Below are 18,331 nucleotides of genomic sequence, written 5' to 3' on the forward strand. Positions count from 1 at the left end.
ATGTGATACACAGCATCTGAAAAGAAGAAAAAAAATATTTTAAAATAGGTTATAACTGAAGTAACAGACACTATGAAATAGTTAGAAGAAATGGTTATACAGGGTTCTGTCAGTCATAGGGTTCCCATCATGGGACCCATCAAATTTGATAAATGAAAAAGCTTGTAAACATACTACAACATACAAATCAAAATAATATTAAAATTTTAAGTATTATGCAGTCATTTAAGACATTTCTTCCTATATATAACCTGTTTGGCATAAAGTGTTCTTTAAAATTGAGTCAAGAATCCATAGGGTAAATAGAGAACCCCATTGGGCCTTTTTTCTAAGAGTCTATTGCTATATAAATGTAACAGTACTTACAAGAATCCCTTGCCACAGCCTAAGGGTCCAAAGTAAAGCTCTGAAGGCAGACACACTCCTTGTCTGCAAACTCCACTGAGACTTGCACAGCTCCAGGGAAATGATGCAGCCTCGTTCTCTTTGCCTTAGACAGAAATGAAATGTTTTAGCACTGCAATTCTATGATAAAAAAAAAAGAAGCCATGTATCCATGAGTTTTAGCCATGAGTTTTGCTGTTCTACCGTTCAAGTTTTTCCCACTCAAGTTCACAAAAGCACAAATGCCTTAAATAAAAAGTAAAAGTCAGTTTAAACACTTCTAGCACCACATGCGAACATACAAAACTTACAGTGCAATGCTAAGACGGCAAGGACAAGCAAGACAAGTATACTCTGAGGTTTCATGTTGGTTTCTTCGGATGATGGCACTCCTGAGACGTTTGCTCAGTACTCTGGTCAGGCTGGGTCTTATTTTCCATGTGTCTCTAGAAGGAGGAGTAACTCATCTGAAACCACTCCAATCAGACTTTTAGTTAAAAATTGAATTATGCAGCAGAATGAATAGACGTACTGTTCTTAATCTTATTTGGTGTAATCAGAAAATACCAAAACGCAAGAGGCATTCACACCATCACGTGTTTGAGGCTGCAGCAAATTATCAACTTAAAAAAATCATCACCTGATCCGAAACACATGCTTATCCAGATGGCTTTAATTTTTACGTGTCTTAATTTTGAGTATCCTGACATTGCTGAGACCCTCTGTATTTGACTCTTGCATATGCCAGTATGGTTTTATTGTGTTCACTTCTGTAGACAACGCTAACTTGGGATTTTAGTTTGGAGGAAAGAATTCACAAAAATAGATGTTTGAAACAGATAGATGTTTTTTTTTATTTTTTTTTTACTCAAACCTTATAGTTATGGCCCTTGTATTAGTTGCTTTTTTACAGGACACTAGACTCAATTTCTACAGTAAATAATATTTCATTTCCAATAATGTCCAGTAAATTCCTTAATGTATTTCATTTAAAATGTAGGCTCTTGTTGCAAAATTTTTAAAGTTACTTGGCAAACAGTACAGCACAGTTGTCTTATGTAACAGAAATTTAGAAGAAGGAGAAAATTCAGAAAAGTGTAATCAAATTGAACTAAAGTGAAATAATGTAAACTTTAAATTATAAATATATTTTAAAAGTATATCATCAATTTACAGTTATAATTAGAAATTAAATATATAACTATTATATATATATATATATATATATATATATATATATATATATATATATATATATATATATATATATATATATATATATATATATATATATATATATATATATATATATATATATATATATGTAAGGGATAATGTAGAGTGAGGCGATTGTTGTAGTGAATACAACCCTGACAGGCTGATCGGGACCTTCAGGTCTACATTATCCCGCTTATTACATGGCTACCTACCAAATAAATCAATAATTTGACACAAAATATTGATTTAAAACTGCATTCTACATTAGAATTCAACCAAGCCATGTAATATATATATAAAATAGTTATATATTTAATTATATTATATTATAATTATATTATTCATATTGGATTGTGAAAAGTGAATGTTTTTATCAGTTACATTGGGACATTGCATTATTTGTTTAGGATGTCTTTCATGCAATACCCATATATTATTTAAAGTATGATTTGGAGCGTCATCTTCTTGCACTATAGCATTTTTCAGATTCAGTTTAATCATTGATGGGTGTCTGCAAATAACAATATAATAATGGAACAACAGAATGATATTCAAACCTTTGGATTTTGGCTTGCCAGTATTTTTGCAAAAATCATATACATGTAGGTTTTTAGCCAGAAGATGGCACCAAAGTGTTACTTTGACACTTTAGATAGTTTCAGTGTTATCATTGATCACGACAATCTATTTTGAGCAACTATATTTATGAAAACTAACCACTGTTTTCATGTGGTACAGGCCTGCTTTATTGGGTTTAATACCACAAAAGATAGCCAGTGTCAAATGCTAAGACACACACACTTTGACAGTATCTGTCAAAAGTTTGGAAACATTATTTTTTTTTAGTCTCGTATGCTCAACCAAGGCTGCATTTATTTAATCAAAAATACAGTAAAAACTGAATTTTTTAAACTTGAGAATTTTTTGTATTACAATTTAAAATAATTGTTTTCTATTTAAATACATTTACATTTTTTTATTTATTCCTCTGATGGCAAAGCTGAATTTTCAGCATCATTGCAGTCTTCAGTGTCACATGATCCTTCAGAAATGCTGATTTGATATACTCAAGAAACATTTATTATTATTATTATTATTATCATTGTTGAAAACCGTTTTTGCAGCTTAACATTTTTGTGGAAATGGTGATACTTTTCCCAGGATTCTTTGATGAATAGAAAGTTCATTGAACAGCAATTATTAAATTTATTTATTAAATTTATTAAAGCATTTATTAAATAAGAAATCTTTTGTAGCAGTATAAATGTCTTCATTGTCACTTTTGATCAATTTAATGCATCCTTTTTTCTCTCTCTTTTTTCTTACCATATTTGACCGTATCGTTGTTTCCACAAATAAATTTTAAGCAGCAAAAACTGTTTTAAACATTGATAATAATAATAACAACAATAATAATAAATGTTTCTTGAGCAGCAAATCAGCATAGTAGAATGTGACACTGAAGACTGGAGTAATGCTGCTGGAAATTCAGCTTTGCTATCACAGGAATGATAGCTATTTTTTTTAATAAAAAAATAAATTGTAATACTATTTCATAAAATTAATGTTTTTTCTGCATTTCTGCTTAAATAAACGCCGCCTTGGCGAGCAAAGATACTTATTTCAAAAACATTAAAAAATAGTAAAAGTTTTGTAAATATAAATTTGAATGTTTGCGCCATCTTTTGTTAGATTTACACTCACCTAAAGGATTATTAGGAACACCATACTAAAACTGTGTTTGACCCCCTTTTGCCTTCAGAACTGCCTTAATTCTACGTGGCATTGATTCAACAAGGTGCTGAAAGCATTCTTTAGAAATGTTGGCCCATATTGATAGGATAGCATCTTGCAGTTGATGGAGATTTGTGGGATGCACATCCAGGGCACGAAGCTCCCGTTCCACCACATCCCAAAGATGCTCTATTGGGTTGAGATCTGGTGACTGTGGGGGCCATTTTAGTTCAGTGAACTCATTGTCATATTCAAGAAACCAATTTGAAATGATTCGACCTTTGTGACATGGTGCATTATCCTGCTGGAAGTAGCCATCAGAGGATGCGTACATGGTGGTCATAAAGGCATTTAAACGATGCCCAATTGGCACTAAGGGGCCTAAAGTGTGCCAAGAAAACATCACCCACACCATTACACCACCACCACCAGCCTGCACAGTGGTAACAAGGGATGATGGATCCATGTTCTCATTCTGTTTACGCCAAATTCTGACTCTACCATCTGAATGTCTCAACAGAAATCGAGACTCATCAGACCAGGCAACATTTTTCCAGTCTTCAACTGTCCAATTTTGGTGAGCTTGTTCAAATTGTAGCCTCTTTTTCCTATTTGTAGTGGTACCCGGTGGGGTCTTCTGCTGTTAGCCCAACCCTAGAAATGGTTGTGCGTGAAAATCCCAGTAACTGAGCAGATTGTGAAATACTCAGACTGGCCCTTCTGGCACCAACAACCATGCCACGCTCAAAATTGCTTAAATCACCTTTCTTTCCCATTCTGACATTCAGTTTGGAGTTCAGGAGATTGTCTTGACCAGGACCACACCCCTAAATGCATTGAAGCAACTGCCATGTGATTGGTTGATTAGATAATTGCATTAATGAGAAATTGAACAGGTGTTCCTAATAATCCTTTAGGTGAGTGTATGTTATTGTCCCCCCCCTTGTGTTAAGGTTGGGACATTGTGCTCTAAATAAAACATTAAAAATGATAGGGAAACATCAGACTGGTCTATGTGAGGATTGCCAGGAAGAGGAATCTGTGGAGCATGCCATTCTATATTGTAGAAAATATAAGACGCAGAGAGAGTTGATAGAAAATAAACTGAAGGAGCTATAGGGGTGCAGGAACTCACTTAAACAACCCTAAGTATGAGACAAAGAGAACCGGTGAGAGAACTAATAGTTTATTTAAGGGAAACTGGACTTTGTTATAGGGTATGATGGGTACGATATATATATATTTTATTTATTTTTTATTTTTTTCTATTATTATTATTATTTCCTCTCCCGGCCCTCTATCCCAACTAATTGTAGAATTAGATACTTATTGATTGATCCACACTCTGGAACAGATGGAGGCGATAATGCACCAAAAAGATGGATGCCAACCGCCGTAAAAAAAAAAGTTTATTTTACTGTCTATGGTCCTGTCTTGTCCGTAAAGTGGATGTATTCCCTGTGTTTATACCCCATCTCCTGTGAATTATGGAATTAAAGACTATTTCGTTGTACTCTTCGTTTTCATGAGCTACTAATATCCAGCCACTTGTGACATCTATCAGTTATTGTGAACATTTATGCAGAAATACCATCAGGCAAATACTTGCTGAAGCCTTTCTTTGAATCTTTGTTCTTGAGAATTTTTGCAATTGTGCTTTGCTGAAACGCTTAAGAAATATTTTTTAAATTGCCCTGTATTCATTGTATGCAAGCTACCCATATATAATATATATATATTTTTTATATATATCTTCTTGAAACCTAACTTTTTCAGATTAGGTTTCATTATTGATAGTGAGATATTAACAAATAAGAATAATGGATCAACTAGAACTATATTCAAAACTTTGGATAAGCCACAATTTTTTACTTCATAGGTTGCATTAACATCTTTACATTTGGCTAGTTGTGTTTTGGTTGGAGGCAGTGAAATGGAGCTAGTGTGAAAACATGAGGAAAGAATATGGCTTGCCAATAAACAAATATCCTGTGTGGCATATAGGTTTTTACCAGAAGATGGCATTAAAGTGTTACATTGATATCCGTTTTCTTGTCTGAGATTCAGCTGTTTTCATTGTTCATAACATCCAATACAGATCCAGATAAAACATCCAACTGCTGTGTTAAAGCATGTGATACAGGCCTGATTCATTTTTATTTACTTTAATAGCATTAAAGATGTGTTATATGCAGTGTCAATTGCCAATCCATAAGCAAGGCATATATACATATATTTCTTAGATATTAAATCATGTAGCCTACATTTAGTACTGCTCAAAGAATACATTATCATGTTTAAATAACATTATTTGAGCACACTTGCTTCTGCAGTTCAAAATAAAACTTTTAAAGGGATAATTCACCCAAAAGTAAAAAAATCTGTAATCATTTACTCACCCTCAAATTGTTCTAAACCTGAGTTTATTTCTCCTTTTGAACACAAAATAAAATATTTTAGGTAACCAAACAGTTGCTGGTCCCCACTGACTTCCATATGAAAAAATAAATACTATGGAATTCAATGGAGACCAGAAACTGTTTGGTTAACCATAACCGCAAAATGCTACATGTTTTTAATCCTTGAACTTGAGAAAATACAGTATTTTTGCCCTGATTGGAGCTAATTTTTTACCATATATACAATAGGGGGAACAGTCAGGAATATGACAGACAAAGAAGTATATAACGAGACAATGTTTCTATTTTAAAAACAGTGCAGAGAGAATAAAAAAAGACTACAGGTTGTGTTCAGAAAGGAAATCAAGTGTGGCATACAACTTCTCTTGATTTACTTTAGATTTTCTACAAGTTAGAATTATTTTTAAATAGGAAACCAGAACAAAAACAAAAAAGACAGACATGCTGATATAGATAAATCTATTATAGATCCTTTGAAAAATATCTTGTTTGCATCCAAGATTCAACAAAGAAATGCTTTCACAGAAAAGTTTATTTGTGTCATGTCTGAAAATGGGTGTTTCAAAGTCAATGAAACTGCCATTACACATACAAAAACAAGGACTATCCAAGTAAAAGTCACCAGGCTCAGCACAGTGAAAGGTGACATAATACTATGATAATCTAAAGGTTGACATTTTGCTATGTACCTATAAACTGCCATGACACTTACATTTTTTAATTGAAGTGCAACTTCAATTCACCAACTGCATAGACGACAATGACAAGACCTTGTACAATGCATTCCTCAAGTGAATTTCTATTTGTTTCTGTGAGTAAATATGCAAAAGCCCTGGGATAAAACCCTGTTGTTCCACACAGATCATTAACACAGAGGTTACACAAGAAAATGTACATTGGCATCGATATCATGCAGAACTTTTTCAAAAGCAATAATCATAATCAAGGTGGCATTCAGAACATTAGTCAGAAAGTAACCTGGAAGTGCAAAAGAAAAAACTATGATCCTGCTGGTCCAGTCCCACTTATTCAGAGCCGTGACAGTGAGAATGAGGGTTAGCCATTCCTTCTCAAATATCTGGCTCCAGATCAAACAAGGGCGACACAAACAACCTAGAATTTCTCTTGTTTTCAGTATTGTGTTTCTTGTGTTATACTGTTGGAAGACTTAAAATCATTTAAAATAGATGTATAAGCCATTTAAAAAAAAAAAAAAAAAAACATCAACAAAAGGTCTTGGCTTAAAGGGCTGTCATTTCGGGGTCATCCCTATGTTCCCACATTTCTACGAATTTTTTTTTTTACTGAAAATGTAGGCCCTATGTTCCCACAGCCCTATGTTCCCACAACCATATGTTCCCACAGTCCTATGTTCTCACAATATTTTTCTGAAAATGAAACCCTAAGTCAAGTGGATAGCCCAATTACATCCCAGACAAGTCTTCCTCCTGTGAGGGGTAAGTTTAGGTATGTTAACTAACTAAGCCCAAGTCCCCTATGAAGGGTAGGGTTAGGGTTAGGGTTAGGGTAGGCTTAGGGTTAGAGTTAGGGTTAGGGTTAGAAATGGGGACATGATGGAACATAGGGCTGTGGGAACATAGGGCTGTGGGAACATAGGCATGCTCCTGTGATTTCGAGAAGGCCACCGAACTCCTCTTTAAGAGAGTCACCGTTCGATTTTATCCTTCTGTAATTCTGTAAACTCTGATTTCAGGAAAATGGAGGTCCAGCAGAAACTCTTTAACTCATTAGCTAAAATTAAGTCTCATCATAAACACCAAAGGCTTAGTAAAGCAAACAATAAATTGTGAATGAATTGAAAGGCCAGCTGTTCATTCTAAGGGATACAGTTCCTCATGTTTTCCAAGAAACAGTTTAAAGGGATTGTTCACACAAAAATTTTAATTCTGTCATAACTTGCTCACCCTCAAGTTGTTCCAATCCTATATGAATTTCTTTCTTCTGCTGAGACACAAAAGAAGATATTTTGAAGAATGTCAGTAACCAAATGGACTTGGGCCCATCAATTGTTTGGTTACCAATATTCTTCAGAATTTTCATTTTTGGATGAACTATACCTTTAAGGCATCCGTATGAAGTAAATTCTATTTTTAATTAATAATCTCATAGTTCATTTGAGCATAAACAGAGGCAATGGACAACACTACCATTTTACAGCTTACATAACAACTATAGTATGGCTGTTTCCTAAAATATTTACATAGATTAAAAAAGCATTCACAACCCTATTGTTAACTCTTTTCAAGCCAAGATTATATTTTTATTGTTATTATAGTAGCCCTTTTTTGTCATTTTCAAAATTGATAAAACTTTGCCATGTACAGTGCCAGACATGAATGCAGAAATGGACACTTATTTAGAAATCTCTTTTATGATTTGCTTTTTGTTTATATAAAATAAATGTTCCAAAAGTGAATGTAGATTATTAACTTGATTAATGATCTATTCTAGGGAAGGACAAGTGGATCAGTGTTCTAATGATTAAAGGGCCCCTATTATGCTATTTTAAAGTTTACTAATGTTGTTGTGGACTCTCCTACAACATGTTTATCTTGGGACCTTAGCCGTTTCTCAATATGCGTTCTTGTCTGTACTTGTGTTCTTATGGACTTGTGAAACATCATCAGTTGCTGCCCAAGTACTGTCCCAATTCATAGATGCCACCTACGTCACTACATATAGAATGCCGCCATATGTACAACCAATCTCGCCTGGTATGGCCGCCCAAACTGCCCATTTGAATGAGAGAGAGAGATACCTGGAGAAAATTTATATTTTAGGCTCCAATCCTTATTTGTTACCCCCAGTTTTCTTTTGTCCATTATTATCTGCCCCAGACTTGCCCCAATTGGCCTTCCATTATATATATATCTTGTGCATAACCCCTCCCATACAGTGGGGATCGCTTGAAGGCTTTCAAGAGTACTGATGCATATCAATATTCTGTGGCTGGATGGGTGAAAGACGTTAAATTGCGGCACCTGGCCACCAAGGATTTATATTTAATCATGGGAAATGTAGGTATTATATATATAAAAAAAAATGGTGGTAGTTTGCTCTGACTAGGTAGTGAGTTGTTAGCTAGCTAAGTGGCTAACAGCTGGTAGCTTGACAGCTGTTAGTCACGGCTCACGGCTAGCTGTTAGTCACGGCTCACGGCTAGCTGTCAGTCACGGCTCACGGCTAGCTGTCATTAATCTGGATAATGTTCTTTAATGTCAGATGTGTTTATACTCATTGAAAGAACATGAAGGGAAGGAATATAATGAATATCATTAATAAACATGATATTTATCAGAATAAATATGATTGAAGTTCAAAATCAGTTTACTGTACAAATGTATGGCAGTTCATGATTAGATATTGTAAAGATAACTGGATGTGTAGTGTATATGTGACTAAAATGAGAATTAGGCACAGCAACCATTAATGTAATCTGAAAGACCGCAGAAAGCTCTAATGTCCTTATTTGTACTTGGGTATGAAATTTAACAAAGTCCTAAAGTGTCACAACAGACATTTAAATGCCAATAAACATAGAAGCAATGTGCAGTGCTGCATTGTATTGCGGATTTTTGTGGAGTGTCAATGGCCATGCTAACAGTAATATGGTTGCAGTCATTTAGGCAAAACATGAACACTGAAATCCATTCCCATTAACATCTCCCTCACTTTTCCTGATCCATTTTTGATTAACTGAAACCACAAACATCAGATAATCTCGATCAAACACTTGAGCTAATAAACACACGGCAGTATAAAGCCTCCATAGAGAACATACCACAAGTATACAATTCATTCATTCATTCAGAAACATACAACATCGTCCCTTTATGATAGTACAGGAATATGAAATAATAATATTTATTATTTAACAGTTTGTTCTTCACTTAACAGGTCCATCATTCACAGGCTCTAAATACTAAGCCAACATGGCCATGGGTAGTGGTGCAGGAGGCAGGGACTGTCGTTACGGCACACTGCACTTGTATGGCAGGACTGGGAGAGGTGTGCTCCCACGCCACGCCACAGCACTAATGTTCTCACTCCTAGCTGCTGTTGAGCGCAGAGAGGGACCGGCATGCACAGATAAAGCATGTGCATGGGAAGAGCCAAGGCAAAAACTCGTGAAATACTATCAAACATCTTTCAAAATAAGGAGAAAGATAAAAAACAAGACAAGCACCATCACTTGAAAGCATCCACTGATGAGCTCAAGCTGTTTTTTGAACAGCTCCACCACAGTGAAAACCAGGAGGCCATCCCTAAGAAAAGTGCCATTTTGTCAGTTGTAGAAGGCCATTCTATCAGATACATGCCCAAGACTGTACAGTTGGACATGCCACCACCTCTTCCTACTCTGTACTCAAGCACCAGGCTAGAATTTGATTTGCCCGCACTGCTGGAGGAGGCTGCTAGGATTTTTGAGGAGCTGCATCTCACTCCTGAGCAGGTAAGATATGAAAAAGATTTCTTTAACAGTGGTTCTCAAACTTTTTCTTGTCATTCCCCACCATGAAGGGTGTTGTCAAGCTCCACTTGTACAACATCATGCTTTTTATAATAATTACCATTACAACCATTTTGATGATTGGGTTATTTTTGGAGTGTTTGTTAGTTGAGGAGAAGACAAGAGAGCAGAGAAAGTCCAGGGTATGGTTTGATCAGAGAGCAGGGAGAGTTACCGCATCAGCATTTCATATGAGGCAGCCAGGACAAAGAATTCTTCATCGCTGATATAGAGAGTTTGCTATCCCCAATCTTCTCGCTTTTCAACAGCAGCAACCAGGTATACGGTTTAGAAAGTTAGACATATTAACCATGCCTTTTTCTTGCAATTCCATCATGAATACACTCCAGGAATTATATTACCGTGCCATAGTATTACCAGAGCTGCCAACTCTTGTGCATTGGCGGTGAGACATACGCATTTGATTGGTTTCACACGCTCACACGCCACACCCCCGATTTCTCAGGCTGCAGTGTCAACCCGGTCGGTCAAATGCCTGAAAGATGAGTTTATCTATAGCTCTACCTGTTGAGCCACTCGTAATCGACTAGTTTTGCCGCAAATTAGTTAAAATCTCCCGGAATATAGAGCGAGCGCGCATGCGAGACAGAGACTGTGCTCCAAACCGCGTAGCGCGCGCACGGCAGAGAGAGAAAGCGAGCGAGAGACCTTGCGTGTGCAGAGAGCATCCTGATCTAGAAACACCCCCGTCCCCCTCCCCGTTGGAGAAGTCTCACTCCAAGCTAAACTCAAAAGTTGACAGCTATGTATTTGGGACAATGAAGGCTAGTTGATTTTACATAAAGTTTGAAATATCATTGCTGACAGACTTACATGTTTTTGTCAGATGGGGTCTGCAAAATGAAGACACTGCCAGGAAGTTGTACCTGAAGGCCATGCAAGATCTCCATGTTAACTTCAGCATTACAGCATCAGGGCTCATTATCAACCCGGACCTACCATGGCTAGGAGCATCGCCAGATGGTGTGGTGACCTGTGATTGCCATGGAAGTGGTGTGCTTTAAATAAAATGTCCTTTTAATGCTAATGGCCGTGCTCTCAAGGAATGTGTCAGCGACCCACATTTCTGCCTTACTGTGACTGCGGAAGGTATGACCCTTAAGCAAGATCATAGTTACATGTACCAACTGCAGGCCCAAATGCGTGTAGCTGAGGTAATGTACAGAAATTTTGTTGTGTGGACACCACAATAAGTTTTTATGCAATGAGTCCAATTTGATCAATACTTTTTTGATGAGGCCTACACTAGGGTGGAAGAATTCATTAGAACAGGGGTATTACCTGAGCTGTTGGGTAAATGGTTTACTGTGCCACACCTCTCCTCAAGTGCTAACTTTGAGAAGGTACCTGAGGGATGTTACTGTGGAAACCCTGTTGATGACACAGACATCCTCTCTTGCACATCCGAGCAATGCAAACGAAATCGCTTCCACAAGTCATTTCTGAAGCCGAGCAGGGTGCCAAAGAGTTGGAAGTGTTTAGAATGCAAAAAGCAAACAAAGAAGAAATTAAATTGGCAAAGCAAGGTAGCTTTATTTGTATAGCACATATCAGCAACATTAAAGAGTGGTTAAAAAATTACAACAGATAAAATACAAGAAGTTACAGTGCAGTATAAGAAATTAAACATTAAAGAGCAGTTAAAAAATTATAAAAGCAGATATTACATTCTTTTTTTGTAATTGTATATATTGTATGTTGTATTGTGTGCATGTGTTTGTAGTCATGTAACAAATACATTTGATCCAACGCAAATACTAAAGAGATACTATATACAGTAAAATTTACAAGGAAAGCAATTGTATCACCTCTCTACTCTGTAGGGACGACAGATGGGCAAATGTTACAAAGAGCACAGCAAACTGTTACCATTTTGTCAATGGAGGGCTGTCCTTGCGCGCCGGCTTGGCAGAGGGACAGAGGGATGGTGGTCTGAAGAATAGTGTACTTATTCCTCACCAGGCCAATGACTCGCTCCACGTGAATCCTGATGGCTGCGAGTCCCCTTGTTGCCTCTATCTCTAGTGGATGCATCTGTTGCTTGCCTTTGGTAAACGCTGGTATTTTCAATTGAGCAAAATACAGACCCACTGTCTCTTTCACACTGAAGCCTCTATCAGCTAGAATGACATCTCCTGGTGACAATTTATCAAGAAAGTCACAATTTGTGCGACTCAGTCAGGTCACTTGTGCGACCACCCCATCCTTTAGACACATAAGATATAACACCTTGTGGTGTTATTGAGATCAGGTATTTTGCAGTGTGTACTGTGTCCTGTACTTGTACTGTGAGTATGTCTGTGCACGGCATCTCAGGTTACTTGGCTTTTCTATAAATATTTCGAAACAATCAATGATGGAGGTGCAGTTCAGAAAGTTATTTCTGAAACACATTGGGAGACTATTTTGAATTTGTTCTTTTGGTGGCCATAAGATTAGATCTGATAATCTGAAATACATTAAAGCAGCACTCAGTAGCTTCGGTATTTCTTCGCTGTATTCTCGCTTTTTGCTCGCAGGTTTCTCTCTAGAGCTCCCCCCACAGCTTCGGAATAGATATTTGACAACACTGTTGTAAAAACTCGTTGGCGATTCTCAGACACCAGAGGCTAGTAGATCAATGACATCAAAGCAGATGGGACATTCTTTAAAACGTCTTCTTCATTCGGGTTCGGACAGCGTGAGGGAACGCAATAATGACAGCATTTTAGCAGATTTCTTTTGGCCGTAAAGCAATTGTTTACATCGTGAGACCTGATATCACGCGAGACTTCCTGACGCAGCGGCCGGCGGCCCGCCGGCTCAAAGTTGCAAGTGCGTATTTTCCGCTCACGGGCACAGGGGGGTGCGAAACGACCACCATTCAACCCAAAATAAGTAATATAACCATTCCAATGACTCCGAAGCTGTTCAGTTAAGGTAAAAAAAGTTACTTAGTTCACCTTTAAATCTAATGTGCTATTGAACACTCTGACGACAGTTGACTTAGATATTCCAAAAAAGTACGCAAAAAAGTAAAGCGGCACATTAAGCCTCAGTCTCATTAATGTTAGGATCAAACATTGGAATGGGGTGATTGATTGTCCAACTTTAAGAAATTCTGGTAGAAAATTAAACAAAACAATTAATTTGGCAAAGGACGGAAGACCTGTGAGTTCCAGCACCATGGTGTCATTATCCCTGAATGCCTCCTCATTCAAGGACCGCTCCTCTGCCCTGGCCCTTAACTCACGGACCTCGTCTCGGAGCCGTGCACACTCACTTCCCAGTGCTGACATCGAGAGGTGATTGTATGGTGCCTTATAGACGTACAACATTTGGACTATATGTATTGTCAAGTAAGGGGTCAGAGATCTGGAATAAGTTACCGGCTGCTGTGAGAGAATGTCTGACTTACCCAAGCTTTAAGAACCAGCTCAAACAATGGCTTAAGACACATCAAATTTGTGCCCACTAACGGTATTTGTTGTAAATGAATATGGTAATATGGCACTTTACTGCATTTGATAGCACTTTAACACAATTAAAATGTACTTAATGTTCATAGAATAGCACTTTTGTGTGTATGTGTATGCCCGCCGTTTTAGATGCCCTGTCTGCTAACTGTGGTATCTCTTATAATATGTTGTTGAAAATTGTGGTATCTTTTAAATTGGGTTGTATCATATTTAATTTCAATGTTTAGTTGTGTTACTTGGTACTGTGATGACCTGACGGGTGACAGCAGATGTAAAATAGCCTTGGGGCTAACTCTGGCATATTTACATTGCTGAAAAGCTAAGATGTTCATTAATATGCACTGTCCCTTTTAAATAAATAAATACAAATAAAAAATCGTGGCCCACAACTGATTAGCATAAGTATTTCAGTAAGACAGTAATAACGTGAGTTAGCCAGATAGCAGGAGACCTACACAATATAAAACTCAAAACTAAGTATTTTGAACACCATCTTACAAGAGCCAAGCGGTTTGCGAATCCTGCATTGAACTCTGAGATTTCAGAAGCAGTTGTCAGAGAAATAAAGGGAACACAGCAAAAGTTTACGATTATACTGCTGTGATATCGTGGTAAAGATTAACTTTAACCACTGATTCTTCACATGCTTGTCCTTGGGCAGTAAAAAAAAAAAAAAAAAAAAAACTGGCTTTACCTTCACATTAGAGCACAGCGCCATCTTCTCATCATGATGCTATCCAGTATCCACAGGAATCAGCTACTGGTTTGAGGTTCAAGTTTTCCCTGGTGTCTGCGCGAAAACAATTCATTTCATTGACTCAGAGTCGACTCTTAGTTTTGAAAGACAATAACTTTATATACGATGCACTTTCAGATTTAAAACTTTGCAGGATGTTTTCATTCACTCAGAGCTATGTTACATACTACATGAAAGGTCATTTTCAAAAATCCATAATAGGGGCCCTTTAAATAAGTTGCATTGCAATCTTTTTATTGATATTTATGTATTTATTGTATTCATATTCAATATCATACAGTTTTACCACAAACTCGCATGGTTTTTATTTTGATATTTATCATAACAGTCATGAATCATCAGGGAGCACGCAAACCCTACTTGCGAGCCATGTTATTTTTCCAGGTCTGATGTGTTATGAATCAAAAAGCAGTGCTCAGTTTTTGGAATATACACTTTGCTTTGGTCCTAATAGGAGTTAATACAATTCCATATATTATAGGATTAACCAGAGGTGGAACAATCACAAAGGAAACTGACAACAAGTTTTTAAAACCCTGAGGCAGACTGCTAGTTCCAAACAGCTCATATAGGGCATTAAAAAGTGACCACACCACATAATTCAAAAAAGCTACCAAATGTGGCAGACATGTGGTTATGAACTTCTTGTGGTTTTGGACAGAGTGTTTACAAGCGATCACTATTTTAATATATGACAAAAACACAAACCATACCAGAGCATTAACAGCAAACGTTAATATTCCATTGATCACAAACTGAGCAGTGTCCACCCTGCAGGCAAGTCTCTCCAAGACCCAGGTTTCGCAGTACAGTTTATTTATCTGATTCATGCAGATCGGAAACCTGAGCGTCATCAGTATGATCAGTATTGCAGTGCAGCAGGGAAACATCCATATGAAAGTCAGCAGCTTCCAAACTGTGATAGTTGTCATGACAGTCTGGTAGTATAGCGGTCTGCAGATTGCTAAGTACCTATCGAATGCCATTACGCTCAGATTAGTAAACTCCCCTATTGCATAGGTAAAAATGGCAAAACTTTGTATGGCACATTCTTCCAGAGAGATTACATTGGTTTCATTAAGTAAATAATACAGTAGGGGTGGATAAAATCCTGTGGCTCCGTATAATCCATTTATACATAAATTGCACACAAAAATGTACATAGGCTGGTGGAGGACTTTCTCAAGAACAATTATGAAAATCAAGACTGCGTTGACAAAAATGGTCAGAAAATATCCTGGGAGGGCAAAAGAGAATATAGTGATCCTGCTGGTGTTATTCAGAGCTGTGAGAGAGAACAAGGAGAAGGAGGAGACGTTGTCCATTCCACTTGACAAACTAATGCAGACCAGACAAAAATGCATAAACAAAAGCATCTTAGGAAAATTACAATCATAATCAATGCTTATTTTACACTTCCTCACATGCATTTTCTTTTTGTACACACACATTTTGGTCATACACATAATTATTTACAGTCAAATACTTCATGTAGCAGAGAAAATCCTTTGAGAAAACTAATAAACTGAATTGTGTTTGTACCTGGAAAAAAAAGAGAGTGTTAATCTTGAGGTTTTCTCGAAAGTTCTTCCTATACCGTTCTGTGCTCTGAGGGAGAGTGCTCGTGGCTGAATCACCTGCAAAGTTTATATAACAGTGGGTCAGAGGATGGGATGGGTTATCAGCCCTTTGATAATTAGGCCGTTCATGCTTTTAGACTGCAAATAATATACAAAAGGTGATGTCACTCCATTATTGTTGTCTATAGCTTTTTGTTGAATTGCTGATATTCCTTATGTATAAGTCACTTTCACGAGTTCACACTAACATACAATTAGAGGGAGTAAAGTTTAATGCGTATTTGGTGTGCTGTCCGGGGGGAGGGCTCCGAGCCAAAAATCTGCCCCAATGGCTCTCTATGAGAGCTCACTGCAGTTCCATTTGTCACCACAGATTTACATTGGAAATTTATGGGGCACTGTAGAGCTAGGGAAGGCTCCAAGATTGGCTGCCCCGTTTAGAATCAGGAAACATCATGCACTACTATATTCTGCTCACTTTACAACTTAAACTAGAAAATCCCTGAAATATATTTGTTTTCAGAATGCTAAACACATTTATAATTAATCATCAGAATATATTTTCTCCTGTCTCTGAAAATTTCCGGATTTTGAAATCATCCTGCGGATGCTCGTTTTAAGAGGCGTTTATTCAACTAGGTGATTAAAACGCATTGCAAATATACATAACCTAAAGAATCATATGGAGCGAATTATGTGCCATAATTAAACAAACAAATCCAGCATTTTGCAAACAATCTCGATCTACTTCGCAAAGGAAAACTCGACTCGCAAAAAAACTTGATCTGCTTTGCAAAGGAAAACTCGACTCGCAAACAAACAGAAAGCAATGTGCAAGTACAAAGGTCAGTTTGAGTGAAAATGCAGTGGAGTAACAAATATGTATTGTGTTTTACAAATATAAATAAATGAGCCAAGATAATACTTCACGAATAAATACAAACCATCCTACAAATTGCATGTAACCTTTGAACAAATACCAAATCTAGTGCATACAAATGCATATCTGTCTGTTATGATTGTGTGACACTTGGCTTTTTATGAGATCTCTCCAGGGGGGTAATCGAGCTCTCGAATTCCGTACCACCCCTGGGGGCCGCCATTGGCTAACAAGCCATCACCTGCAGTTAGCATTCCATTGACTCCCATTCATTTTGGTGTCACTTTGACAGTGAATAACTTTACATCTGAGGCGTTTAAAGACTCCATTTGTCCATTGTTTATTTCTAAAGAAACATGACAATGTATAAAAGGCTCCCCTGTATCTTACGTTATGGCCCAGTAGAAGCAGTTTTTGTAAAAAATAGGCTAACGATTGCGTCATAACCACGCGACTCCCTGGAAATTACCGTATAGACAGGAGGAGAAGCTCGCAGTCAATCGGGGGGACGTGGCGGCATAAAGTCCAATAAAGTCAAGGGAGAAGCCCATAGAGAGTCATAAAGTTGCTCCTGCTCCTAGCTCATGGACAGCTCCTACTCACGCTCTCCCTCTCTGCAAGATTCGGAAGGGAATGATTCAGATTTCGCTTGGCACAGCTACTAGAAGACTTACAACTGTCAAACAGGTTGCTCACGTCACATCTACGTCGTCAAGCTCAGTTTGAGTCTGCGCAGTACGCAGATATTTTAAAGAACATGAGTAACCAAACAGTTACTGGTCCCCATTGACATTCATGTGTTATTTTTTTTTAATCTATTATAGAAGTCCATGGGGACCAACAACTATTTCATTACCAACATTCTTCAAAATATCTTATTTTATGTTTAGAAGAAAGAACTTCATGCAGGTTTATAACACCTTGTGGGCGAGTAAATGATGCCATGCATAATTTTCTGTTTAAGGTGTACTATCCCTTTAACTTAGTTTTACTCAGTATTTGCGTTGTACATCTGCCAAACTAGTTAAGTTGTGAAAGAGGAGACAGAACATACCAAAGTTATTATGCTTCTCTGTTTAATAAGTTTACTTCGGCTAATTTAGGTGAAGTTAACCTAATGTTACCAGTTGATGTTATCACTATTATTCATAATGACGGCAATGAAAAGGCTCCAACACACACCTCCATCGTTGCAGATTTCAGATGACATTATCCAGATCACAAACTTGAAAATAAATCAAAGCATATAGCCCACGTGAAAATATTTAAATTAAAACCGCACTTAAACAAGGCTTTCGTCTATCTCACTTTACCTCAGTAGGCTATTTCACGTTAATTCGCTGCGGTT

General features: G+C 37.2%; 1 protein-coding gene and 1 pseudogene across 2 annotated transcripts; both read right to left on the reverse strand.

Moving 5' to 3' along the window:
• Positions 1-5,958: 5,958 nt before the first annotated feature.
• LOC309478436 (olfactory receptor 1M1-like) lies at positions 5,959-13,586 on the reverse strand (annotated as a pseudogene). The gene is made up of 3 exons: positions 13,457-13,586; positions 12,178-12,443; positions 5,959-6,834 (listed from the first exon to the last, which is right to left on the reverse strand). The product of its transcript is annotated as an olfactory receptor 1M1-like (transcript).
• A 1,338-nt stretch (positions 13,587-14,924) lies between these two features.
• LOC309478437 (olfactory receptor 2K2-like) lies at positions 14,925-15,848 on the reverse strand (the record flags this gene model as incomplete). Its single annotated transcript, XM_082142033.1, has 1 exon — positions 14,925-15,848. One exon carries the CDS (start codon positions 15,846-15,848, stop codon positions 14,925-14,927), a length of 924 nt encoding a protein of 307 aa, XP_081998159.1.
• Between the last annotated feature and the right edge of the window lie 2,483 nt (positions 15,849-18,331).

The sequence above is a fragment of the Leuciscus leuciscus genome (genome assembly GCF_965113295.1).
Source record: "Leuciscus leuciscus genome assembly, chromosome: 16".
Taxonomy (NCBI): Eukaryota; Metazoa; Chordata; class Actinopteri; order Cypriniformes; family Leuciscidae; genus Leuciscus; species Leuciscus leuciscus.